Below are 27707 nucleotides of genomic sequence, written 5' to 3'. Positions count from 1 at the left end.
TTCATTAGATTCAAGACAAAGCCAAGTACTAGGTATGAACCTTGAAATTAAGTATGTCAAAGAAATGGAAGTAGTTACCAGCAAAGAAGGGGAAAAGATTGTAAAAGAAAGTCAGAGTCAGCTGAACGAAGTAGAGAAAAATTATGGGATGGTAAGGGAATACAACTTCAAAGGGGATCTGGAAAGGTTCCTTGACAAATCCAAAATTAATTTGGAATTTACTATAGACTCAAGGGAGGAGATAAAGGCAACCTATTCCCTCGGAAATGTCCCATACGAGAAGAATAACAAAATAAAATAAACAAGCATGTTGAGATCTTGGAGGGATCTCACTCACATCAAGAAGGCAATGGAAAATATTTAAACTAAAAGAATCTGAGAAAATAAAAAGACATTTTGAAAGCATGAAAGAGTGTGTAGACCTATAATTATGTTGCTACTTAGAATGAAGCCTTGGTTGGTATTATAGGTGGTCCCTAGTCTCAATTGAGGATATCTTGGTAGGTACCAACAAATCTAAGCTATTCTCACGATGAATCTTTCTTAGAAATTTGATAATTAAATTCTCCATCCAAGAGGCAAGCGCTCAAACATCTCTCAAAGAAACATGATCCAAGTATTGTTTTGCTTTGAGAGACTAAGATGTATACTGCTCAACCAGTCACAAGTATTTACTGCAATGCATCTCACATTTGTGTTCTATTAGTCATGATTTGAACTGAATTCCTATACAATTCTTACAATGTTGGCCGGAACACAAAGGCTTGAAATATGAATCTTGGAGGATAGTTCCTATTTTTAGACATGTCATCTAATGGTTAGAAGAAAATATAATGATTTATTCACTAGAAAAGAGGAGAAATAGATAAGATAAAGAGGATAAGAGATATAAGAAATATACATAGCTAAGAGGAGATATAAGAAATGTAATAGATGTTGACATACATATAAAAATACTTCTGATTTCTAGTCTATTATGTGTATGTCATATTATATTCTGATTTATAATTAAAGATAAGATCCAAAATACCTGTCCTTACTACCTCAGCAGGACTGAGTCCAAGATAATAGACTACAATAGCAAAGCCAAAAACCCTCTGGGTACAAACTTTGCTCCATATCCCTTAGATTTCTGTTTTTGGGAGCCTAGGACAATGGTTAGGTTGTCTTGGGGTTTTGCTAGGACATTTCATATGTAAATACTAAAAACTATTACCAAATAGAGCAGTAAATAGAAAATGACAAAAGATATGTGATCAATCAAAATTTTATCTTCTTGACGTCTACCATGTGAGAGGGGTTAGGCAACAAAAGGATGGGAAATTGAAAGGGAAAAATGTCTAGAAAGACCGTAGCACAACCTCAAATCAAACACCCTTGTCCAAAGGAGACACAGAATTAAAGAGAGACTAAGAAGCAAATTGAATTAGAAAAAATAAGAAGAATAGCTAGTCCCAACATTGAAGAAAGAAGACAAAGGCAAATGATGGAAAGAGAAGAGAGGCATAGAAGAATAGAAATGACCATTAAATCAAGGTTAGAGCGCAGCATTGGGGGCATTGTTGAGCTCATCGATGTGGGTGTTCTCAAGAATAAAGTTAATGGAAGCAGAAACAAAAGGAGAGGACACTTGAAATGATGATTTTGCTACTAAAAGGACCAGAGAGGCTATTGAGCAACTTTGAGAAAATAATGCACAATCATGAACCCAAGAGCTTGTTGTTAGAAGGAAGTTGTAGCACAGAGACTCCTACTTTGGCAAAATCTCCTACAAACCCTAGACCAAAGTCAAAATTAGATAACATAACAATTAAACTTGATGACATGTTTAAAGAGTTCTAAAATATCCTGGATAAGATCCTATCCTTGAAAAATAATTATTTAGAGAGAATGGTTAAATATAGTATAATTTAATTAAAGGAACACAAAAAAGAGGAGTAATTTGTACTTGGGTGAAGAGGTGTGGCAGTTAACTAATCAAATGCCATTTAATAATAAAACAACAAAGAGAGGTTATGAAGAGTAACAAGCCCTGGACCTTGACCCATCACTTGCATGGTTTAGAAGTAGGAGAACAGGAGAAAAACATTGGAAGAAGAATACTATGACATAAAACTTGAAAGAGACAAGGGCCGAGAAACAAGGCCATATAGAAACATCAAAATGAAGCAAAAACTAGTAGAACTGGTGTTTGGAACTAATACATCAAAGAACCATGGATAAAGTTCACAATGGTGGAGATAGCAATTAAGACATTTTTATTTAGAATTGATACCACCAAAGCATTGGAGTATGTTTTTCTGTTGGAATTAGTATAGGAAAATTTAGGAAAATTGAGTAGAAAAAGATGGTTGGACTTTTTGTAGGGTCCTTAAGGAAAGAAGAACTAGAATGAACTATTAATAGTCATCCTAAGCACTCAACAAAATGGGATGCTTGTAAAAAGAAATTCCTAGCAAACTTTAGCACCCCAAAAGTCCTAACAGAAAGTGTTACAAGAATGTGAAATTTTACACAATGTGACAATGAATCTATAAAAAGCTATAATGAAAAGTCCAAGGAGGCATGCAAAAGTTAGAATAACCATTAATCGAGAAGTAGAAGATGGAAGGGTTTATGTTTGAGCTAAAAACAATATAAGAGAAAGACTAGATTGTAGAAAATTAATGCGACAATGAATCTATAAAAAGCTATAATGAAAAGTTCAAGGAGGCATGTAGGAGTTAGAATAACCATTAATCAAGAAGTAGAAGATGGAAAGGTTTATGTTTGAGCTAACAACAATATAAGAGAAAGACTAGATTGTAGAAAATTTGAAAAATATGCTAACCTAATCACCATGGCCGATGAGATTGAAGCCCAACCCTACAAGAAACCAGAATAGGATAGAAATGTTGAAACCCTTGAGGATTACAAGTAAAAGTAGAGAGACTAGTTGTACACAAGGAGATCCAAGCTACAAAGTCTAAGAAACTAGAAAAAATATTGTCTACCTATTGTACTCAAGAAAGGTACATTCATAATGAATGCCCCAAAGATAGAGTAGAGAAGACCTTAGTAACAATTAAAGCAATCCAACAAAATTCAATGTATGGTGCCATATGTCAAGAATGAGATGAACACCTCATTGAGGATTGCCCACAAAATGAACCCCTACTTCGAAGTGGAGGAAACCATGAACATCAAGCAAATTAGTGTTACCATATTCATAATATTGCATACCACTTTAGCAAGATAACAAAAAGCATATACAATGCAAAGAAACCAACAAGGGTAGCTAGATGATCATAAACAATCAAGCTATTAAGGAGGTAAAGGAAGAGACCGCAACAATACGAAACAAGATGCTACTTGTTTCAATGTGGGAAGTTGGGTCACTCTGCATTACAATGTTGAGAAGAGAAGAAACAAACGTAAACATTATTTGGAAAAGACAGTCAATGTATTTTCATATGATGTTGCCAGAGCATTCTATTTGAACAAGGAAAACAAACTTCGTAGAGTAATGAACTGCAAAGAGGAGCAAGGGCGATCCAAAGAATACCCCAACAGAGAGTAACAAGATGTCATAGGATAGCTGATTGGTCCTAGGACACCTCTAACAAAAGATAACTCCAAAGAAGAAATAATCATGAAGTAGAAAAAGAATCTAGAGGGAGAAAAAAGCCAATGTTTTGAATAGACATGGTACTAATGTTGCGAGACATAAAAAACTACTACTGGAGGAAGGCTTTGAGGAATATTATAGTTTGGAAGATGAAGAAAAAGAGGAAGAACTAGAACAATTCCAGCCCAATAAAAGACAACATGAGAAGGTGGTTGAATAAGAGAAAGTGGGCTATTTGATAGCAAAAGTGAAAATATTGAAAGGCGGCTAATTTGTCCAATCAAAAAGATCTAGAAGTAAAATTGAAACAATGCAGCTAACATGGTCAAATAGAAACATCTGATAGTAAAATTGAAACAATGGGATAAATACTAGAACAAAAGGAAGCAAGTAAACCAACCATCGAAAGACCAAAACTAGAAGAATGTGTAATGTTCCTATTTTTGTGAGCATCAGAGTTTGTTGGATTAGCCTATCACTAGCCCTCGAAGGCTAATACAGCTGGATAAGAGTCCCCTTTTAGCAAAGATCAGTGTGTATTCTCCGTTAGAGCTCATTATATGTTAATGTTTGGCCTTTAGTGGACTTAGTTAGGCTCACTTACTATTTATAGTAAGTGACCATTTGAGGAAAGTCAAGGTTTCTATTTATAGTAGGGCAACTGAACATGCCATGATTGCAATACACAGTTTGATAAGATAATGAGTGATTTACTATTTATAGTAAGTTGGTGGTTGATGGAGAGGGGCACTTACTCTTTTTAGTAAGGTAGTTGGGTGTATAGTGGATACAACAACTAACTTCCAGGTTCAAATGGGACTAAGAAATAATGATAATTTAAATTTAAATAGTTATGTAATTATTAATAAAGTGCAATTATAATATAAGGTATTAAAATCACTTTATGTGAAATGGGGTCATGACCCTCAATTAAATGCCACTTAAAGTACATTAAAGTTGAGGAGAGAATATAAAGTTTTATTAAAAACCCGAAAGTGGATTTAAATGCTCATAAGGAGATCAGGGTTAAAATGTTCTCAAAAAGAAAATTTATTCATTATTGTTGATCATTTTGACTATGCTTTGGTGATTTATGACTGTGGAAGAGAAAGCAAGGGTTTCAAACATTTTTATGCTTTGAAGAACAAAAACTCTTCATTGAAATCTTGAGGCTGTGACAGATCAGATGAATCATTTCCCTTGTGTTGGTTTCATCTGGGAGTCCAATCTGAGATAACGAACAGATTTGTGCAAAGGTTTGAAGCATATTTTAAGTCAAATCTATTGCAGACTTGAAGCTTCATTATTGTTTGTTGATCAGGTTTCAAGCTTTTTATCTTGCTGCTACAGTAACACGTGAACAATGGAACACTACAGTACATTCGGTTGAAGGGTTTCATTGAAGTATATTAAATTTATCATCTGTAGTTAAAGTTTGAGCAGATTGAAGGAAATCATCAAGGGTTTCAGGTATTCGTTTGCAGCAGAACAAGCCACTTACCAATCATATTTATTGCTGCAGCACCCAAACCTTTAAAATCAGAAATTGTCTTCATATTCGGGTATGCTCTTTGTTGTAATAGGCAGATTAATGTTGTTTATTGAGTAGAGGAAAATCCTTTGCCTATTTGTCACTTGCAGCTATATTATTCTCTAAGTATTTGGTTATTTCCTTACTACTTTAGTTATTCCTTAGCTTTCTTTATGCCTCACATCAAATTGTGAAAGCTCAAAGAAAATTTATTTAACTATCAAATTTCAAGACACATGTGATTTGGATAGCAAATCAGTAGGTTGGTGAAGTTAGAACCTCTTGGGGATCTTCCAGAATGGTCCCTTGATTAATGATCAATTAAATGATCATAATGTTATGTCATGGTGGACTTGGAGGCTCACTTAAATATCATTCCATCCACCACATGGGAGAAATTAGGGAGACAAAAGCTTGTGAAAACAGTAATAACTATAATTCTAGTTGACAGGTTCTAGAAAGGAAACATAGGCACTTGTAAGAATGTTAAAGAGAATGTAAAAGGAGTCAAATAATATGTAGACTTTGCAGTAATTGGAATGAAAGAAAAATTTAACACCTTGGCCTGACTCGGAGAAAGATGGTTTGCACATTCTAGTGGAATTGCAGACTCCCAAAAGGAGATCTCATTTGCAGATGCTGCCAGAGCAATGCATATACTCCAAGACAAATCAAATGATAGAATTTTCATAGAAGAAATAAAATAGTGAAAGAAATGATAGGGGAGTTAGAATTAGAAAGTGACAATTGCAAAACAAACAACAACAAATTTGGGAGGCATGGATGCAAAGTGAACTGAAATTGTCATCCCAAAGAGTCTATGAAGTCCAAGAGCTTTCCTCATACTTCCGTTTTTTAGTACAAAGTGGGCTAGGCCACATATATAATATGTGAGAGTGGAACTTAAGAGTCTAAGACCTCCTATATGGACATCACCAATGTTCACTGCTAGACCATGGGTGGGCTCTCAGCTTTCAAAACCAAATGCAATAAAAACTAGAAGCCTACATACTTTAGACTACAGATTAAACCCAAATGCAAACTCACAAAGTAAAAGTATACTAAATTGTGGAGATTCCAACTAAGTTACAAAAGAAACATTAGTAGATGGAAAACATGTAAAGGAACTCTACCATTATAGAAATAAAAGATCAAATGTGAACTGGTAGCCTAGACATGGAAACCTTCAATCTGGAACGAAGCAACATGACACAGGACAAAACAATGGAAACGAGTCAACATAGACATCATTAACTATCACAAAGTGTAACACAATGTATCATAAGTGACTGGGAAAAGTTGGTCCCAACAACAGAAAAAGATAGTCTACATTGTGTAACATAATGTATCATAAGTGATTCTAGTTGACAGTTTTAGAAAGGAAACATTAGGCACTTGGAAGAATTTTGAAAAGAATGTAAAGGGAGTCAAACAATATGTAGTCTTTGCAATAATTGAAATGAAACAACCATTTAACACCTTGTCTCCACTCAGACTAATATTGTTTGCGTGTTATAATGGATGGAATTGAGGACTCTCAAAAGGAGATCTCTTTTGCAGATGCTGCCAATGTAGTGCATATAACCCTTGACAAATTAAATAACAGAATTTTCATAGAAGAAATAACATAGGAAAATACAAGGGAAGGTGTAAAGAATCTATGTTCAATTTCTAAACTTCCAGATGAACGAGGAGACAATTAAATAGTTGAGTTAGAATTAGCAAGTGACAATTGCGACATAAACAACAAAGTTTTGGAGGCATGGATGCAAAGCGAACCGAAATTGACATCCCTGAAAGTCTATGAATTCCAAGAGCTTTCCTCATACTTACGAAACCTAAAATAAAAAAAAAAATGCAATAAAAACTAGAAGCCTACATTCTTTAGACTACAGATTAAACCCAGATGCACACTCACAAAACAAAAGTATACCAAATTGTGGAAATTCTAGATGCACATGGGACAAAAAAATACAGAGGAGTCAACATTGAAATCATTAACTATCACAAAGTATAACATATTGTATCATAAATGACTAGGAAAAGTGGGTCCCAACAACCAAAATAAGATAGTCGTAGAAATATAACAAACAAAAAAGGGTTGGGAATGACTAGCAACGACTATACTAATTGTTACCTAAATTTTCACTCCTCGGCTCATTTCAGGTAGAGTCATAGTTATGTCAATCAATGGTGCATTTTTTGTTTGAACCAAATACAAGAGTCAGATTTGCAGCAAATTGAAGGGTTACAAAGCAACAAGGATACATATGCAATACATCATTTTGGTCATAAAAGGGAATAAAAATGAAGCAGCAGCTATAGACTCTGCCATCAATGGCAGCGAAGTAAAAGAAGCATTTAGAAGTTTCAAATACCATCAGCTAAAGTACATCTGCAACAGTTGTAAGCGGAAGCAAAGTTTTTCTTGTATAAAACTTTACCCCAAGGTTTCAGATTTAAAGAGATCTCAATAGAGAGCTTCCAAATTTCTAGAAATTATAACAAGCTTTAGATATTTTTTATTTTTGTAACTTCGTATTGTATTTTTTTTATAATATTTATGAATGATATTTATAAATCATTTATTTGATATTATTTAAAAAATACAAAATATGGAAATTGGCTTTTAAAATAAAGACAAATATTTTATTTTGTATAATTTAATAAAAAAATATTAAATAATTTTTAATCTATTATTTTTAATGAACATTATTTTATTAATAATATTGTTGAGTGACTTAATTATCACTCAATAAATACAATTAATATAATTAATTTTGTTTTAAACAATAAATTATAAATTACCTAATAATTGTTAAATAAACGTATTATGTAGTGCCTCTCCCATTTGATTTCTGGAAGTCATCCTAATCATAGTTGGAAAACTCGCCGAGTTTCCTAGCTCGGCGAGTTTTTCACCAGTTAACTCGCCGATTCAAAAACTTGGCAGACTGGTAAAAACTCGCCGAGTAATCGCAAAAAACTCGGCGAGTTTTTCAAAAAAACTCCTGTTTTACTGGTGAGATTTTCGCCCGCGGCCTGTGACGGATTAAAGCAGCAGTGAATGTGTTTTTTTTCTCATTTTTTCTTGTATTTGGATTGTTTAGAGCCTTGAGGAGTGAAGAGAAGAAGGTTTGGAGGCATTCTTGACTGATTGCAAGTGATTTTAGGCGGATTTGAGTAGATTGTAGAGGATTCTAACCGATTTTAGAAGACAAATTTCTTTCCAGGTATGTTCATCTTATCATAGTTTGAAAACTTTTTATAGTTTTATAACAAATGTTCTTTTGTTTTTGTTGTTGTTAACTTGTTTGTAAATGTTTTAAAATCATTTTGAATCATTTTGATTTGAAACCCTAGCTTCTAAGGATATGGTTGAAGTTTGAAGTTTGAAACTTTGAATCATTTGAAACCCTAGCTTCTAAGTTCTAACTTTGTTTATTCATTTTTCTATATATTTATGTGTAGGGCAGCGGTCAACCATTAAAAAAATGACAAACCCGCAAGAAGAGTGGCCACAAACACCATGCCCATCTGGATATATAGGCACTCGGCCTAAAAATGCAAGAGATAAGGCATGGCGGTATACCTATGAAGCTCCAAATCCAAATGATATTGGGAAGGTGATATGCATTCCCTGTGAGAGAATTATTTCTGGAGGCATAAACCGCCTCAAATACCACCTTGCAGGCATAAAGAAACATGACTCAAATCCTTGTCTCAAGGTAACTGATGAAGCAAAAAGATTCATCCATGCCCTACTTGCAGCTGCTGAAGAGAAAAAATTGAATAGGGAGAGGGCAAAATTAGCTATGAGGGCAGCCATAGCTGAATCAGAAGGAGCTCCTTTTGATATGCAAGAGGAAGAAGAAGCACTTGAGAACATACCAGGATCTCTTCGTGGCCCACGGATCCGCAAACAAAATTTCTCATTTATCAGTTCCACTTCTTCTACATCTCCTACTTCTTCATCATCACCATCCGGATCCCCATCAGGGATAGGTGGTTATTTTGTGCCCAGGAACACACCTGGAGCACAACCATCATTAGAGGGCATTGCATGGTTTAAGGAGGTCCACGAGCAAACTGATATTGCAGCAGCTGATTTTTGGTTTTTCAACAATATCTCAATGAATGCCGCTGATAGTCCCTATTGGGTCAATATGGTGAATGCAATGACAATATCAGGCAAAGGGTACAAGCCGCCTAATCGCAAGGATATGAGTGGAAGGTTAGTATTTTACTATTTAGTAATTGTAAATAATTGTGATTCACTTTAGTTCATTGTTATATTTTAAATCTTAATTGTTATAACTTATTTCCTAATTTTTTACTAACACTTACACTTTATTTAATATTACACCTAAATTTTGTAGGTTGCTTGACAAAGCGGTTGGTAGGGCAACATTGTTGATAGAAGACCAAAAGAAAGAGTGGAAGAAGTATGGCTGCACCATTTTATCTGATGGGTGGACAGATGGAAGAAGTAGAACCATTATTAACTTCTTGATTGCTTGCAAAGATGATGTGGTGTTTTGGAAATCTGTCGATGCCTCCAACAAAGTGAAAAATGCAGCCACATTGGCTTTAATGTTGGAGAATGTTGTCATGGAGGTGGGAATAGAGAATGTGGTGCAAATAATCACAGATAATGCAGCAGCAGGTAGATTTAATTTTTTATATTTGAATCAATATGAATCATGAATGTAATGCTATGGATAATGGTATTATTCAATTTAGATTTGATGTAATTTGTAAATACTACATATGGAAAGTTTGTTACTGATTATTGATTTTTTGCCAATCTTTTAGGTAGAATCCTCCAAGAGAGGCATCCCACACTTTTTTGGTCACCTTGTGCAGCACATGTCCTTGACCTTCTTTTGGAGGACATGGGAAAACTTGATTGGGTGAGTCCAGTTGTGGAAGATGCTAGGCGAGTCACGAAATATATCTATAATCACCCATGGGTTCTCAGTTTGATGAGAAAAGCCACTAAAGGCAAAGATTTGATGAGACCTGCTATGACAAGGTTTGCAACGGTCTTCTTGACGTTGCAAAGTATTCTTGACCACATATTGGCTTTGAAGCAAATGTTTGTGTGTGCTGATTGGGTTGCTTCACCTTACTCAAAGAAGCCTGAAAGAGAGGCTGTGGCACGAATAGTCTTTGATGATAGCTTTTTTGCAAAGGCTAAGGAGATTGTGGAGGTAACTTCATTATATTTTTAGTTTATTCAAGTTTCATTATCAATTCATAACTTACTATGTTATTAACTAATTTGTATTTTTCAAATTTCAAATGTAGATGTCTCTGCCCCTGGTTCTAGTCTTGCGCACATGTGATGGGCAGCAATCCCCAATGGGATGTCTTTATGAGGCCATGGATAGGGCGAAAGAGGCTGTTAGAAGTTACTATCACGGGGACAGTCTCAGATTTGACCCCATTTGGGAAATAATTGATAGAAGGTGGAACAATATGCTCCACCAACCTATTCATGCAGCAGGCTACTTCCTCAATCCCAAATTCAGGTACTATGATAATTGATTGTCCTTGAAGTTGGGATTTTAATAAGTCTTTATTTTACTTTACTTTTTAAGGTTGTGTAGTAAGACTTGATATCATTTTCTATGTGTTTTAGGGCTGATGATTCCTACTCAGATCCTAATGGAGAGGTCATGGAAGGTCTCTCTAAATGCATTGAGAGAATGATATCAAGTGAAGAGGAGAGAGACCTTATTGTGACCGAACAACAAATCTATGTGGAATCAAGGGGTCCTTTGTTCTCTTCTATGCTAGCAAAGAGAGCAAGATCTACTCAAGCACCAGGTAAAGCGTCAAACTTAAAAATTTTTGCTAATTGATAAGTTGTGCTTTTGATTTTTTCTTTTATTGCTTTATAACTTTTTTAATTTTGTTTTGCAGATGCTTGGTGGGCAAGATGGGGTGGCAATACCCCCAATTTAAGGAAATTTGCTCCCAGAGTCCTATCCCAACCTTGTAGCTCATCCCATTGTGAGCGCAATTGGAGCTTATTTGAGTCCATCCATACAAAGAAAAGAAACAGATTGACTCAAAAATGGCTTAATGACCTTGTTTATGTGCACTATAATCTTAAGTTGCGCATAAAAAAGGCACAGCTCTTAGAACTACCTGGTCCGCTTGATCTAGATGAGATAGATCCTTATTCTGATTGGACAGCATAGGAGCCAAGTCCATTGTTTACACCAGATGAGATCGCTGATTTGGAGAGGCAAGCCATGGAGGGGGAGGCTAACACTGATTTTCAGTTCACTATGGATGACATTGAGGATGAGGACGAGGATGATGATGATTCAGGCGAGGATCAGGCATTACCATTAGGAGGAGATGCATCCTCTTCTAGGATGCCGAGCTAGTCAGTAGGGACGTCGAGCGAGGGGGCACAGCCACAGCCACAAAGTTCACAGTCACGCAGCTCACGCCCTATCCCAGTGCGGGGCACTTCTTCTAGGACTAGACCCCCTAACTTTCCTGCTAGTGCAAGTGGAAAGAGGAAGATGTGATTGACATTGTCAAATTGTATTGATGTATTTAGACTTTTAGTATTTACTTCTAGTTTGACAGATTGAAACTATTTAGTAATTTACTATTTTGTTTCCTACCATGAGCATTCTGCATGAGAATGCAATTTTGTACGCATTATACATTTATATATATCTAAACTTCGTTTCTTTCTTTAGTATTGTCTTTAATTAACTTATTAGATGCATCTTCTCATTGAATTTTGCAAAATAAATGTATTTTTAATTAAATTTCAGCAGTTTTTTAGGTTCTCGAGTTTTTCTCGAGTTTTTTTTTTAAATTGCCGAGTTTTTCCCGATTAAACTTTTTGGGGGCTTGGCGAGTTTTTGCATTTGGCGAGTTTTCCAACTATGATCCTAATGGATGCAATCTTGATGATCTTGCTTGGTGAGTAATTATCACTCAATAAATATTATTAATTTTGTTTTAAAAAATAAATCATAAATTACCTAATAATTGTTAAATAAACATATTATGTAGTGCCTCTCCCATTTGATTTCTGTAAGTCATCCTGATGGATGCAACCTTGATGATCTTGCTTGTTGAGTGATCATGATTGGGACCATGAGTGGTCTACACCCTTGGGGTGATTGGATTTATGTTAACTGTATCAATTGCTTTGATTATGCTTATGGCTGAATTACGAGATTATGATTTGGTAGATGGTTCACTAAGGTTTGTGCCAATGGTTACCAAGATCGATGAGGTATCGTGATGTTGTTCTGTGATTACCCTAAGATGTGTGTAGAGATTGCACTGTGTATGATTACCTTGCTACACTAGACTAGGTTCCTATAGCAGTGGTTAGTCATGTATATTACTGTGTTCGCTTATGTGTTTTAAGTGTCTTTTCATGTTGGTTAAACAACCATTATTAAATGCTTAAATAATTAGAAATTGAATGTCCACGTTTGATTCATTGGTTATCTGTTGCGAATATTTACCTTGTTATGTTTTGATCCGAGAGATACTTGTTACTCATGTTATGTTTTACATTTGAGATGACTTGAGGGTCAAATGTTATACTTTGATTTCAGTATCATAGATGCTAGACTACTATGCTATTCAGTTGATCATATTTGCACGATGATGCCATTTTGAGATGACAGTATGTTTTAGGATGATATCTGGTTATCTGGTATTTGGACATATCTCTGATTATGTTATGTGATGGATTTAATGCTTTGATTATTTACTTCATTCTCACTTCATTATGCTATATGCGAACGTGAGTGACTTAACTAGGTTATTTCAGTATAATTGAATAAATGGTTAAAGTAGGTGATTTAATGCATTTATTGCTTCGGCTAAGTTATTATATTTTGATCCGAGAGATACTTGTTACTCATGTTATGTTTTACATTTGAGATGACTTGAGGGTCAAATGTTATACTTTGATTTCAGTATCATAGATGCTAGACTACTATGCTATTCAATTGATCATATTTGCATGATGATGCCATTTTGAGATGACAGTATGTTTTAGGATGATATCTGGTTATTTGGTATTTGGACATATCTCTGATTATGTTATGTGATGGATTTAATGCTCTGATTATTTACTTCATTCTCACTTCATTATGCTATATGCGAACGTGAGTGATGTAACTAGGTTATTTCAGTATAATTGAATAAATGGTTAAAGTAGGTGATTTAATGCATTTATTGTTTCGGCTAAGTTATTATATGCAATTGCAATTGATCGTGCATTTTACTGTGCAGGATTTATATCCTTGGCAGTGGCACATGGAGTTAGTGATTGAGCTGTTCATATTTACCAATGTTGTCCTTGTATGGTTGATGTATCTTATTTAAATGTTTAAACTAAACGTTCCAGTGATTAGATAAATCTGGACTCATTTGCATTATGTGATTAGACCAGTAAGCGTGTCTGTGCATTTAGAGGTTAGCATTTGTCGTGAAAGTTATTAAGGAAAATTATGTGATTTTTGGGTTTTCGTGCTTTTAATTGATTTATTTTAATTTCTGGCAGCTTTGCCATAGATGAATTCCTATTACTAGGAATAGTCTATTTTCGTTTGGCTCGATTCGGGGTTTAACTAGTTTGGCTAGTTATTTACCCTAATCGATTATTCACTCGAAAAGTGAATAAGTATTGATAAATGAATTTAATTCCCGACTTCTCACTTTTGAATTAGAAAGTTTGAGAGTAAAACCCAAAATCCTCTTCGTGAGGAATTACTGTTTTGTTCGTTATGGGAGCTGCAAGGGTGGGATCGTTGCGAGATTGGTCTCGTTGGATCCAGTACGGGGAGACCTTGGATTGTCACGATTTTCAGCTACTTTTGTGAGATATTTATTTTATGGTTCAGATTCTCATTTTGCCCCTTTTGCCTATGAGGTAGGGCTCTCTCATTTTATTGTTTCGGCTTCGTTTCTACTTCTGTTTTTGGTAGCCGCTTGTTAGGAGGCTGAGAACTAGTGTTCCCCTCCGTCTTTGTCTGCTACCTCTACCCAGTTGGGAAAGTATAAGCATTTCCTTGTTTTTCGGGATGAGGGTTTGGGGTTTTGCACCATTATGCTAGCCATTTTTGCATACAAACTCCAAACCCAGATTTTATTTGATATTTGTGGCTTTTGTGCCCTAAGACCAAATGGGTTTTAATTTCAAAATTTTGAGTTTTGAGATATTTCGCCTCAATTTGCATGCCGCCCAGTTTTCTCGAGTTTTCTTGACATGATGTTGGTCATGGACTTGGATTATCCGTAGGATGTCATTTAGACCATTGCTGCACTTTTATGTTTGCATTGGGATGCGTGCCGCATCCATACTCCTAACTTTGTGTTCAGTTGAGTGATTTTATACCTGGTGTTATTGTTTTTTTTGGACCCTTGTTATTTCGTGAACACTAGGATTTGTGTAGAATCCATACTCTCGGATTGAGACCGGTTGAGTGAATTCATGATGTTTGGTCTTGTTGCATCAATGGGATTCGTGTAGAATCCATACTCCCGAATTGAGGCCAATTGAGTGAGTTCATGATATATGGTTTTATTGTCTTTAGGATTCGTGTTGAATCCGTCCTCTCTAGTTGTTTTCAATTGAGTGATATTTTGCTTGTGTTCTCATCATGTCCTTGTGTTATGATCTTCGTGATGGTGGTGCGTCACACATGAGTACGTGTGCATTTGTCGGGTGACTTGCGAGGCCCAATCTTCCGTGGTACTTCCAGGAGTTATGATCATTGGGGTTGGGTTGGGAATATGCATGCTTACGAGCACTCATTGTTGGACGAACATGGGTAAGGTAGGGTGGCATATGGAGGGGGCTTCTTTTCTGCAGCCCAGAGTTTATTTTCTGAGGGTTGGCTCACAAAAGTTTTAATCAAGTGGTAACTTATGATAATAAAACGTATGTGTGGGGCCCTCTGTTGAGGAGTTGAAATGCACGATCCAAGCTTGGGCTTATCGATGCCAAGCGACTCTCCATGATGTCAACCCCTACATAGTAGCCCATTGAGTGTCTAATCAGGACCTGTAGTTGATGCATTGTCTCATGATTTTGGTTTCAGTCATCATTACTGTCTAGCGTGAGTGTTAGCCATGGACGTTGTGCTTTATGTGTGTTTGTGGTTGGATTATTATCTCTATCAGCATGACAGGAGTGGACCTACGGGTTTCACATGGTTGGGAGGCCTAGCTACCTATACCACTATTGGGGACCGGTGTACAGAGATAATCTTTTGTCCTAGTGCAACTGTTGTTGGATGTTTTCACTTGGTACTTCGGGTTCCAGGGTATGCTTTCATTGGAATGCTTGGATATCATGTTTAGATGATGCTAGTTTATTTGACGCAATCCTAAACTATGATGTTTAGCATATAATTAGATGATGTGAATTGCTTCATTGGTGTATCTATTGTTTATTGGTTTAGCATGTTAGATTTCCTATTCGTATGATGTTAGCATAGGATAGATGATGTGGTTGATTTATTGGATTATCTAATGCTTTACTTTTAGCATGTTAGATTTCCTTATTATTATGTTGTAGCACATTTTAGTAGTGATGTCCTCATAAGATGGTCTTGATGATCTGGTCGGTAGTTTGAGATGTTACGCGTGGGGGATGGCTAGGACCCACAATGGTCTCATGATGCTATTATAGTTGGGAGGAACCGCACACTTAGTTTGTTATTTTAGTACATTGTGATGTTGCTTTTGTACACTGCAATGTTGCTTTCAATTATTTCCCTTCACTGCTATGTTAGATGGTTCGATGCAGTTTCCGTCTTTCAGTTATTTCGTTCGAGTGTCTTCCTCTTGATTGTGGATTCGATACTCCCTGGTGTGGAATAAATTTATTTCCTAGCTTTTTACCTTTATGTTTTCTGGCTTGCTGATTCGTATCCTCGTGCGAAATTGTACTTTCTCACGCGAGAATGTAGATGTTCGCATGGTGTGCTGGGTTGCTCAGTGTACTTTTTCGCATGAAGAGGTACTTCCTTGCGTGAGACTGTCAGTTGTTATTCTCTCGCACGAAAAACAGGGGGCCTCTTCGCTGTTTCTTGGAGAATGCAATTTGGACTTTTGACTACCCTTTAGGATTGCTTGTGGTTCCATGATTCGACAGATCGAAGATTTTGCGTTCTGATGTTGTCTTTGGCTTTCGTTCTTCAGTTTGGTCATGATGTTAGATAGGTTGTGGCGTTTGGAGATCCGTTGGTTGCTAGGATTGTTGGTGAAGTCTTCCGTTGCAATCTTTGTCATCTCTGTATGATGTTGTCATGTACATTCATACTTGTATATATATATATATATATATATATATATTTGTATCTGTATCTTGGCTTGTATTGAATCCTTGTTCCAAGGATCTCTGTGCGGGGCATTACATATGAAATACTTTATAGTTCATTACTTAATTAATATTTATTAAGTTATTACTTAAAGTGCAAGATAAGATATTTATTTTTATCTCTAAAAGTCACACAGAGATATTTTGGAGAGTTATGACAAGGTGTCTAAAAGGTCATATTTTTTAAGTATGTAGCTTTGATCAGACAAACACTATGAATAACAAATCTGAATTGTATGCATATATACATATCAATATGACTTACATATTGATATGGATATATACATATTGTCAATACATAAATTTGATGCTATTCCGATATTGTTTTTTGAATACAACATATTCATTACTATATATATATATATATATATATATATTTCATTGATAAAAATTCACATGTTCATATGATTATCGACATGGTTGTAGATGCCGACCATTGTTTATCTCATATGATAATTGATTTGACTAGAAATGTCGATCCTTATTTGGCATTATTGTTCATGCAAGTATTATGTGTGAGTTATACACAATAATGTATTGGTGTAATATTAACCAATCTGCATTAGCAATTGTTATTGTTAACTAATCTATGTTAAGATATAAGGGTGAATAGTCACGTCTCTAATTACAGACATAACCATTCACCCACATACCCTATCATAGATTATTTATATCAAATGAATTCATTCTTTCAAGTATCAAAATCAATAAATACAAAGCAAGATTTGGAGAACAATAACAGTTCTGTGATTGAAACATTCCTTATCTTTAGTAGCGCAAATACATTACCAACAATCCTATGCAAATTAACATGGTATTAGAGTAGGACAAGCTTGGATTGCAAGGCGGTAATTTTGTCGAATGCAATACCAACTCAAATATAATACCTGAAATCTAATTTTCCGCAGTGATCTTGGCCAATCTAAATGATCGAAGAGTTTCTTTATTAGTTTGTTGATTACCGCAATACGGGCATACACTATTCACTTGGTCAAAGAATTATCGAGAGAGCCTAGGGAACTGTATTTTGCTTTATTATATTTGGTAAAAGAATTGCACTATGCAATATGTTACTAAAGCAGACTTGAGCATAAGACTATATTGGGAGAGAAATATTTGCATCAATACCCCTATGGAGAACCACATACAATTGAAAGTTCATAATTTAATATTTTGACAGATTAAATACTTGGCTCTTGTCAGGGAGTTTGGGATGGTGGTAGTAAAAAATCAATAGAATGGAAAACAATTCTGAGAGTAATTCATAGCCATTAATACCATGTGACTTTGTTACTTATTGACAACAGTTCTTGACAGTGTGTCGAGCCTATGTATAATCAAAACATATATATCGCCAAATGAAAGTTCATCTCAGAGTTGAGGATGAAGTGAATTATTCAAAGGGATCATAACTTGGGCTGTGAATGTTATGATCAATGTATTATGTCACTTCTACATTGATGTAAATTGAAAGCATTTGATTAAATTATTAGGGATATAGAATAGAAGACAAATTGTTCTTTTATCACATACGCAGGCAATCCAACAACTCCTCCATATATGAGAAGATTCGGTGGTCTCTCTAAGAATGATGGAATTCATGCTAAAGTGCGGGACCCAATTTGCCAATTTCTTATTGGTGTGGTAAACCAGGGACTACGAGTGCCTTTCACAAAGAAAACTCATCTCCTCTGGTACTTCATTTGGAACTATTTGCTATACATTGGAAGTCCTTGCGACTGATTTTAATTTACTATTTTTACAGTTCTATAGAAACTAAAGTTGGTGACCATGGTTGCACCCTGCTTCATTATGCATCAATGGACAATAATGGCAAGATTGTTCATGTTGTGTAGTGTTTTGTTTATAATATATTGGTAGATACCAAGAACATTAATGAAAATGCACCTTTGCATACATCACATTTAATAGAGGAGTGATGTGATCACATTAGCATTATTGTTGTCACTGACCCGACAACCACAATCCTTCTTGAGAGGCAGAAGCTCCCATTGGCAAGTATCTGTAAGAGTCTTCCAAATAGGCTTGAAGGATCTCATTCAAAAGAAAAGACGATTAACATGGCAGTGGATCCTTTTGATCTAGATTTTGAAATAAAATAAGTCAAGGGGCTCTTCCTTTGAAGAGGGAGAAGACTGCAATTGAAATGTTGTTCAAATATTAGGATTGGTCGTTCAAATGACCTTATGACAGTAGTCTAAGGGGGAGCAACTAGAGGATTTGTGATCAGTTGACATCCAACGAGTTAGGTTATATTGCTTTAGAGGGAGCAGACTACGATGGAATTTTGCAGTCATAGTTCTTCTAAGAGGACGAATCAACATTCAAAGTGAGTCTGAAAATTCATCACAAAAAATCTTGAATGGGAAGGTCAAGTGAATGATGCATGTACTTGGAGCTTCAGATAGAAGCCACATTATTAGGAATGCTTGGTACCATCAACCTTGGGGATAAAGTCACATTACTATGAAATCAGACAAGTGTATTTGTGTACAAGAAACTACCGCTATAATGTCATGTTCAGATTTAAGAGAGTTGCTTGTAATACCTTGTTGCAAATCAATCTACTACAATTCTGGACTGAATGTTATTGTTCTGGAAGTCTACAATTAATTCTGGAAATTATCTTTTATTTCTGTACTAAATCACCAAGGAGCAGATTGCTAGAAGAGCAGACTAAAGATTGTATTGTATATCCTCTATCCACAATCTTGCTCCTTATATATTAACCAAGGGTCCTGTCTTTTCATAAGACACAACCCCTTCAGGTCGGCCCCACATGAAATAACATACTCCCCCACAAATTGGCGGCCTTTTTCCATTAACTAATAGCTAATTATTAAATAACTACAATAGTCAAATACAAGGCATATAAATGTGCCTAGCAAATCGTTGATCTGTTCTAGGGAGATGTATTTATCATGAGGTCACATATAAAGGAAATTACATGCATTATAGATCTGTCTAATCTAAAAAATCAGAACATTAATATGATCAAGTTATCAAGATTTAACAAGGGTGAATAGTCATGTCTCTAATTACAGATATAATCATTCACCCACATACCCTATCATATATTATTTATATCAAATGAATTCATTCTTGCAAGTATCGAAATCAATAAATACAAAGGAAAATCTGGAGAACAATAACAGTTATGTGATTGAAACATTCCTCATCTTTAGCAATGCAAATACATTACCAACGATCCTATGCAAATTAACAATATTGATGGGATTTGAAGGCCAGAAAGTTATTACTTTTTAGAGCCTTTTTGTTGGATATTTTGAGAAATAAGAGTGCATTAATGAGGGGTGTTTATGTTGATATTGTTGAGGCATGACTTTTGGGCCATATTTACACCTTTTGAAGACTTTTTAGGGGCTCAAAATTGGCCTTGAAAGCTGAATTCGACCAAGGAGTTGTTGTTTGCATTAATGATGTAGTTGAATGGAAAAAGGCATAAGTATGAGTTGAAGGCTCATTTGTAAGGGGTTCTAGTTTTGTGTAGATTAGGGACTTGTGATATTTTCCAATCCTTCTCCTCATTCTTGCTATTTTCCCTGTAACTCACTTTGAGACATGCAGATTTATAACACCTTTGAGCAGAAATACACACTGTGTGCCTTCTCATTTTCTACTCACTTGTAACTCACTTTGAGACATGCAGATTTATAAGTCCTTGGAGTTGTATTGCATATTGGTGCCTTTATGTAGAAAGATACAAATCTTTGCAGGTTATAAGTTGTGTTGGTCCTAAGAATCCGTCTTAGTGTGTGAGAAAATATTTCTCCTCCTAAGGGTTGATCTTATTAAACCATCTCATAAATTATTTATGCAAACACCATGTTATTGGGTTGTATACTAAGGTTCTTGTATTATCAGTTTCTGTTGTGTGTTGGTATGTTATATGTCAACCACCAAATGCTACATGTTGGAGAACAATATTCAAAAGTTCCCCCCATTTATCAGAAGTTGTGAGAGATTAGATGTGTTTCATCCAATCCACAATAATGATGTGAAAGGGCTTCTATGGATGGATGGCTGCTCTTTATTACAAGAATTCAAACCAAGTTGTTTTGCCACAGTTGATGTAATGTAAGATTATTTGATGATATAACAATTAATATTTTACATTATAGGAGCAAATTAATAAACAATGTTGTATTCCCATTTAAAATATCAAGGGAGATGTCAGAGAAGAGATACCATCAAGGAAGTGCAGGGATGTTCTTGCGAGAAAAGATTGGTACATTAAAGACATGCTACCAAATATTGTGTAGGACTCAATATTATGATAGTAACTGCAAAGAAGTTTTGATCTAGGGATCATTAGTCAACTGGTGTTCATGCTAGATAGAATGAGGCTCTTGAAGCAAGATATCTTTATGTTTGAGATTATGAGTACTTTTCTTTATCAAGATGGAGCCTCACATTTCATTAGAGGCAACCATGGACAAAGAGAGGGAGCAGATAGAGGATATGTTTTAGTTGAATTTTGAGGATCTTAATCATGTTAGATTCATAGGGAGTTTGACACTTCATTAGAAATAACCTTGATGAGGAGGTCAAAAGATTGGTGTTTCTTCATGGAGAAGTTCCAAGTGAAATCCCCTGTAATACATTATTGTCTATGATAGATAAGTTTGAGGTGAAAACCTTACTCTCTAATATGATTTATGGTGGATGCCATGAAAGCACCACATGACAGTATCCATGGTGACTTCATGTAAACTTTTGATGTCATATGTGTATGGGCCTACCCCCAGTGTACATCATGAGAAAGTGACGACTTTCAAATAATCATTACTTATATTTGGAGAAGTTATTGGAAGGTGACGATCTTACAATAACTTGAATCATGATATACATTTTATGTAAATGTTAAAATAGGTCATGAAAGGTTTTATCTTGTAAATCAACAACTTAGTGTTAGATGTCATTGAATTGATGGTCTATGAGTTGCTTGTATAGATATATGATAGGTATTTGGTTAATATCTTGCCTTGATATTCTAATAGGCCATTACTTCGAGTCATTGGTGCATATCATGTGTTGATATTTTGATAGGCCAATACTCATGTTACCTAATATAATATCAAAATAGTACTTGGTGAATAACATTTATTGATGTTGGTGTGTTAGTTCAATCAGGATAAAAATATCATTGAAAATATATATGTAATATATATATAACTTAAAACAAAATACAAAATATACAATAATAGAATAAGTTAAGGAGAGACCGATTGGACCAACCCCAAGTTTGATTGACTATTGAATATATGTTGGTCAACGGGCTAAACAATTTAAGTGTTAATTTAACCACTGGGAGCCATGTGCTTGATGGGATGTAACTCCCCCTTGTTATACTTATATGCCTCAGACCCTCTGTAAACAACATCGAACACATACATATCGTCAGTCTTCTACGTTGAAATCACAGGTTCTCTTTAGCATATTATATGATTGTTGACAATCATTTTGAATTCATCTTATTCAACATAAATAATTTTAAACAATTTGTGCAGTATTTATATATTGGTTATTACAGTATAACGATAGTCCATCTGAATTTATTACTTCATTCCTTTCAAACTTCAGTGGTGAAAACATTTACTTCAATTGCTTTCCTTCTGTACTTTGCTTGATAAAGATTCACATATCTTTTGATATATATAAGGATTTGAGAGCAATATAAACAAAGTCCATTCTACTTGTTATTCAGTCTACTACTTTAAGAATTTTTTAGAAGGATTTTGGCCATCCAAGCACCCTCTTCTTCACATTATTTTTTTTTGTATTGGGAATGTAATTGTGGGTGAAATTGAATGAGAATTAAAGTAGGAAATGTTGCATGATCAAGTAAGGAGTTACAATCTTTCTTATTTCTGACATTTGCGAAGCTAGGGGTGTTTGCTTACTTGGCAAACTTTGAGAAAAGTCATCAAATTCTTCTCCATAGTTTATTGTTTCTAATTTTCAAAAACAAGAATAGGATTAGAGGATTATCAGATGCTCTCTACATTCTTTTAAATTTTCCAAAATATGCCCTTATAATGCCCAAATTTTCAAGATTTTCTAGAAATCTAAAATTGATGGTGTAGAATGGTTTTTGTTCAAGCTTGGATCAAAAGCATATCATTCAAATTGCTGATTTTCTGAGGATCGCTGTGAATGTATTAACATTGCCTCTTCGGTATATGTTTTCCAAGAGCAGTGATCTCTCTCTTATATTGTGGAAAACACATGAAGAAACATATCCCTTCATGGGACATGTATATTCAATATAATTTAATTAATATCACAATCAATTATTTAACTATATATATATAAATCATCATCATCATCATCAGTTAAGTCTAATGGTTTATCCAACTGAAACTACCAAATTAACACTCCCTCTTAGCTATGGAGGATAAACACAAGATATTAGCTCAATGTAAAATCAGGACTCACAAGTTTTAAGAATATCTTTGATTAGAAGATATCCACCATTTAGGTATCATCTCATGATATCAAGAGTAATGGCCTCTTGAATGCCAAGTTGCATGACATTCACCAAATACTAAAAAATGTTCACAAGGTATGTGCATAGGTATCCTCAATGATACTTACCATAGGAATGTCCATGGTTTATTTAAGGAACTTAATCCACCATGCAAGATATAATCTATCATGATCTGTTTCAACCGTCATAAGATGTCTATCACAATAGAAGGCCATGGTCTATTTAAGGAACTTAATCCACCATGCAAGTTATCAGTTATCATGATTTGTTTCAGACATCATAAGATGTCTATCACAATAGAAGGCCATTGTCTATTTAAGGAACTTAATCCACCATGCAAGTTATCATCTATCATGATTTGTCTCAAACATCATAGCCGGAATAAAGTAACTATTATGTTTAGTACTTGTTAAAGCTAGTCGGGCTGGGTAGTTAGGTGGTGAGGAAATGCATTAGTTAGTTTCCAACTAACTGACCCTCCTATAAATGTCTGAAACATTGGTAATGTACTCATGTTGGTTTTTGGTATTAATAAAGAAATCATTTCCTTGCCTACTGGTATTGTGGTATGAATGGTATGTTCTAGATTTTACTTCATATTTATCAATTGGATTATTCTGTGTATCTATGAAATTGTGTGATATTCCTACTCTACATTTTTAGTGTCGTTGCCTAAGTCCAAACCTGGAGGTCGATAGGATGGAGTAATGGGAAGGCCCTTTGTACCACTCATCCAAGTAACAAATAGTGATGGGGAAGAGGAGGAAATAACTAGGCAAGATCAGTTGACACGCGATTTGGTAACGGCCAGGGAAGTTGTGGTCGATCAAAATGTACAAAGAGAAGCCCGTGAGAGAACGGTCCCTAAAGGTATGGTACACGAACTTTCGGTGCCACCAGTAGTGTAGGATCTCCTGGGAGAGATCCCTCACCTGCTAGCACGAAAGTTTTTACGAGTGGAAGACGAAATAGTTGAGACACAAAAGGCTGAAAGTAGCTATGTAGGAAGCCTGGAACAAAGAAAAATCTGAATTGGAGAGCAAGGTTGCCACTGCAGAAGCCAAGAAGATGGATGCATTACGGGTATTGCAGGGCGTTCGGACAAAACAAAAGACAGCTAAGCGAGACCTGCAATGGCTAAGGGGAACTTTGAGCACAAGGATGTCCTCCCATCCTTCCTCTTGAAGTCAAAGTTGTTTTTGTTGATTTCATATTCTACAGTCATCTGGAAGACTTCTTTTTTTAGGGGGGGATAGATGTAGTCGGAATAAAGTAACTATTATGTTTAGTACTTGTTAAAGCTAGTCGAGCTGGATAGTTAGGTGATGAGGAAATGCGTCGGTTGGTTTCCAACTAACCGATCCTTCTATAAATGTCAGAAACATTGGTAATGTACTCATGTTGGTTTTTGGTATTAATAAAGAAATCATTTCCTTGCCTACTGGATTGTGGTATGAATCATATGTTCTAGGTTTTACTTCATATGTATCAATTGGATTATTCTATGTATTTGGGAAATTCTGTGATATTCCCACTCTACAAACATCATAAGATGTCCATCATAATAGAAGATTAAGTTATTGAAAGATCGTCACCTTCTAAATAACTTTTACAAGTGATTATCATTTGGAAGTCATCACTTCCTCATGATGTACACAGGGGGTAGGCCCATGAAAATTATAGTCATACACAAAGACTTTCAGACTCCCTCTAAATATCAATCTTCTCAACTCCTTATCCAATAATGCTTCTGACGGAGTGTCAAGACTCCCTCTGAGTCTGATATCAATCCTCCTTGTCTTGCAAGAACATCTTCAGAAAAGATCAAGGCAAATAGGTCTTACAGTACACATATAGAAATACAAATAATAATGTCAGCATTAATTATGATGTTAGTAATTTTAACTCATGACTCTAAATCAGATTTATTGTAAGAAATGATGATCATTTCATAATACCCTTTAATAATTAACATGTTAAGCCCAATTTCACCCCTTAACCATGTCGCACTTAAGGAGGACGGGGAATTTCCATGTTAAAGGGCGCAGAACACTAATTTACAAGTAGGCTTCCTTAGAGCATTGAGATTTTATGTTTGTAGTTTATACCCATCTTGGGATTTTCCCCTCAAGGTATTGGAAATACATATCTTTACTCATCTCGAAACTTACCTATTTGTGAGGTTTTACTCCATCTCTCCCATATTGACGTGAGCTTATTCTCTTAAAGATTGTAACAAGAGATTGTCTAATATCCTTGATTAGGATTGCATATAGATTTTCAATGCAAGCTTGAAAATCATTGCAATATATATAACCTCTTAGCATACACTTTAATATGTTTATATATATATATAACTCAATTATATGTTAATATTTATTCAATTTAAAAGTTAAGGTTCAGAGGGTTACATGGCTGATGTCATGAATTATAAGATATAAATATAAATTGACAGTTAAATATTCACATACCTTGGTTATGTTTATGTTTCGCGAGAATGGGAGAATAATCCTTCGCAAGTACTATCACTCACACAATTCTCTTTTTGCCAGCAGTATTGTATTTTACCTTATATTATGAGAGATTCTTCTTATTATAAACTCTTCTTTGTTTGATACTTTGCCTACGTACTTTCATACCACTTATGTTTTGGTGGCATCCATGTCACCTTCTACTGGCAAACTCACCCTTTTGTAATTTTTATTCCACATCATATTTGCTGCTAAAACCCCGATGCCAATGCAAGTGAACAAGCTTGGTCGATTGGTGATTTTGTAACATATCCCTATTATCAAGTCCATAGGCCCCTGAAGGAGACTATCGGCATGCCATGATGCTCTAGCTCTAAATTTTCTTTCTTACTCATGCTACTCACATTTTCAACATTGATTGCTTTCCCCTCCTAAATCAGCGGGAAAAACAATTGAGTTTTCTGTAGTGGTGATTTAAAGACACATTGTCTGTAAATATGAATCAAGTCACTTTGGTAAGTCAGAGTTTTCAAAGAATCTCGTTACTGAACAATGATCTCGCGGTGTAGCTTTTCTCTAGATTGTCTAGTCAACTAGCCTTCCGTCAAAGTAAATCCACGCTATGCAAAATGCACGGCCTTGCATTATACATTACTCCCCATGTCAAACATGACTCCCTAACTTGTGCATTTTATATTTCTTCATACATTATACTTTTCTTGCATTTAATTTTTACGTAAAAAGATGGAAAAAAGAAAAATGTGGCCATGCTGGTGTTGATGGTAGCAATTGTGCAGGTGATAAAAGGCATTGGAGGAGTTGGCAGATTTGTAGGAGCTGATGTACCAACAGAGGATATAGATGTGCTTGACTCTCCTAGATCCCCTTTTACTAAAGAAATGGACACAGCCACAACTCTCCCATAGCCAACAAACACTACCATGCAATCACCTTAAAATACCTCCCTCAATGATTGGTATATTATGCTCTTATGGTCATCTATTTTTCATGTGCTGGTTTAGTGTATTCTGCCAAATACTAATCATCGCTCTTTCCCATATGTTTTACAGTGGTATATTCCCCATTTTCTCCATGGCTCATTGATGCATTTGCAGCCTGCTCTAATACCATGCTGATATTTGAGGATCGCTGCGAATGTATTAACATTGCCTCTTCGGTATATGTTTTCCAAGAGAAGCGATCTCTCTCTTATATTGTGGAAAATACATAGAGAAACATGTCCCTTCTTGGGACATGTCTATTCAATATAATTTAATTAATATCACAATTAATTATTTAACTATATATATATATATATATATATCATCATCAGTTTAGTCTAATGGTTTATCGAACTGAAGCTACCAAACTAACACAAATTTTCAAAAAAAGTAATTTTTGAAGCTATTTTAATGATGAAACTGGGAATTCGCTAGTTTTAATGTGAAACATAATGTATTAAACTTAAATTATTTTATGAATTATGATGCATTTTGAATGGAGAAATGATAATTGATTCTCTTAACACTATAATTGTTGTCATTTATGACATGCTCTTTGACAGTTGTAGGATGTAAGAACACGTCCTAACTATATTTATTTTTATAAATGAAGCATTTGAGTTTCAAGGCATTTGAGAGGGGTTAGATAATCTTCGAGAAGTGCTCATTGCATCTTCAAAGATGACGGAAAAATATGCATATGGATTTGAATAACCCCTATTTTGGCGAGGTATTGAAGCCACTTAAATCTTGTAAATCTTTATATATTTTGTGTAATCTATGTAGGTTTGAGAGAGGAGTAAGGAGAGATGTAGCGTCTTGCGTGGTTGCATTCTATTCCATTTTATTTTGATCCGAGATAGATTCTTGTTTTTTGTGTTGTAATTATCTGCATCATGATATGCATTCGATAACAATATGTTATTTTGGTTATCGATATCATTGCTGATTTAGACGATTACATTCTGTTGTTGCTTACCATTTTGATCACATCTGCCTCATGATATTATTGACGTGACATTATGCATTATGATGACATCTAGTGTACTTTGCACTAGAGAACATTGGATTTATATATTGTGGTGATTATATCTGATATCTGGTTATCGTACCTTATGTGTTGTTAAATGTTTCATTGTCGACTTTCATCGATGTATGCTTATTTGTTGTAAATGATTATCT

General features: G+C 35.1%; 2 protein-coding genes across 11 annotated transcripts in view; one reads left to right on the top strand and one right to left on the bottom strand.

The window, feature by feature from the left end:
• The window catches only part of LOC149535778 (uncharacterized), a 218642-nt gene that overhangs the window by 3799 nt on the left and 187136 nt on the right, over positions 1–27707 (bottom strand). The gene's annotated exons all lie outside the window — the stretch shown is intronic.
• On the top strand, positions 65–11005 carry LOC149535780 (uncharacterized). The gene is made up of 6 exons (XM_089803501.1): positions 65–186; positions 9163–9372; positions 9518–9804; positions 9954–10351; positions 10449–10672; positions 10783–11005. Exons 1-6 carry the CDS (start codon positions 65–67, stop codon positions 11003–11005), a joined length of 1464 nt encoding a protein of 487 aa, XP_089659627.1.

The sequence above is a fragment of the Cupressus sempervirens genome, chromosome 10 (assembly GCF_028749045.1).
Source record: "Cupressus sempervirens isolate cs-2001-9-10 chromosome 10, ASM2874904v1, whole genome shotgun sequence".
Taxonomy (NCBI): domain Eukaryota; kingdom Viridiplantae; phylum Streptophyta; class Pinopsida; order Cupressales; family Cupressaceae; genus Cupressus; species Cupressus sempervirens.
The sequence above is the reverse complement of the archived record's forward strand: the minus strand, read 5'-3'. Positions and strand labels throughout refer to the sequence as shown.

What these genes read in the sequence shown, in the direction of transcription:
- LOC149535780 (XM_089803501.1), top strand. Translation starts at nt 65, where the DNA reads ATGGAAGTAGTTACCAGCAAAGAAGGGGAAAAGATTGTAAAAGAAAGT. An exon ending in CGCAAGGATATGAGTGGAAG is followed by an intron (nt 9,373 to 9,517) that starts GTTAGTATTTTA and finishes TAAATTTTGTAG; the next exon opens with GTTGCTTGACAAAGCGGTTG. An exon ending in CACAGATAATGCAGCAGCAG is followed by an intron (nt 9,805 to 9,953) that starts GTAGATTTAATT and finishes CCAATCTTTTAG; the next exon opens with GTAGAATCCTCCAAGAGAGG.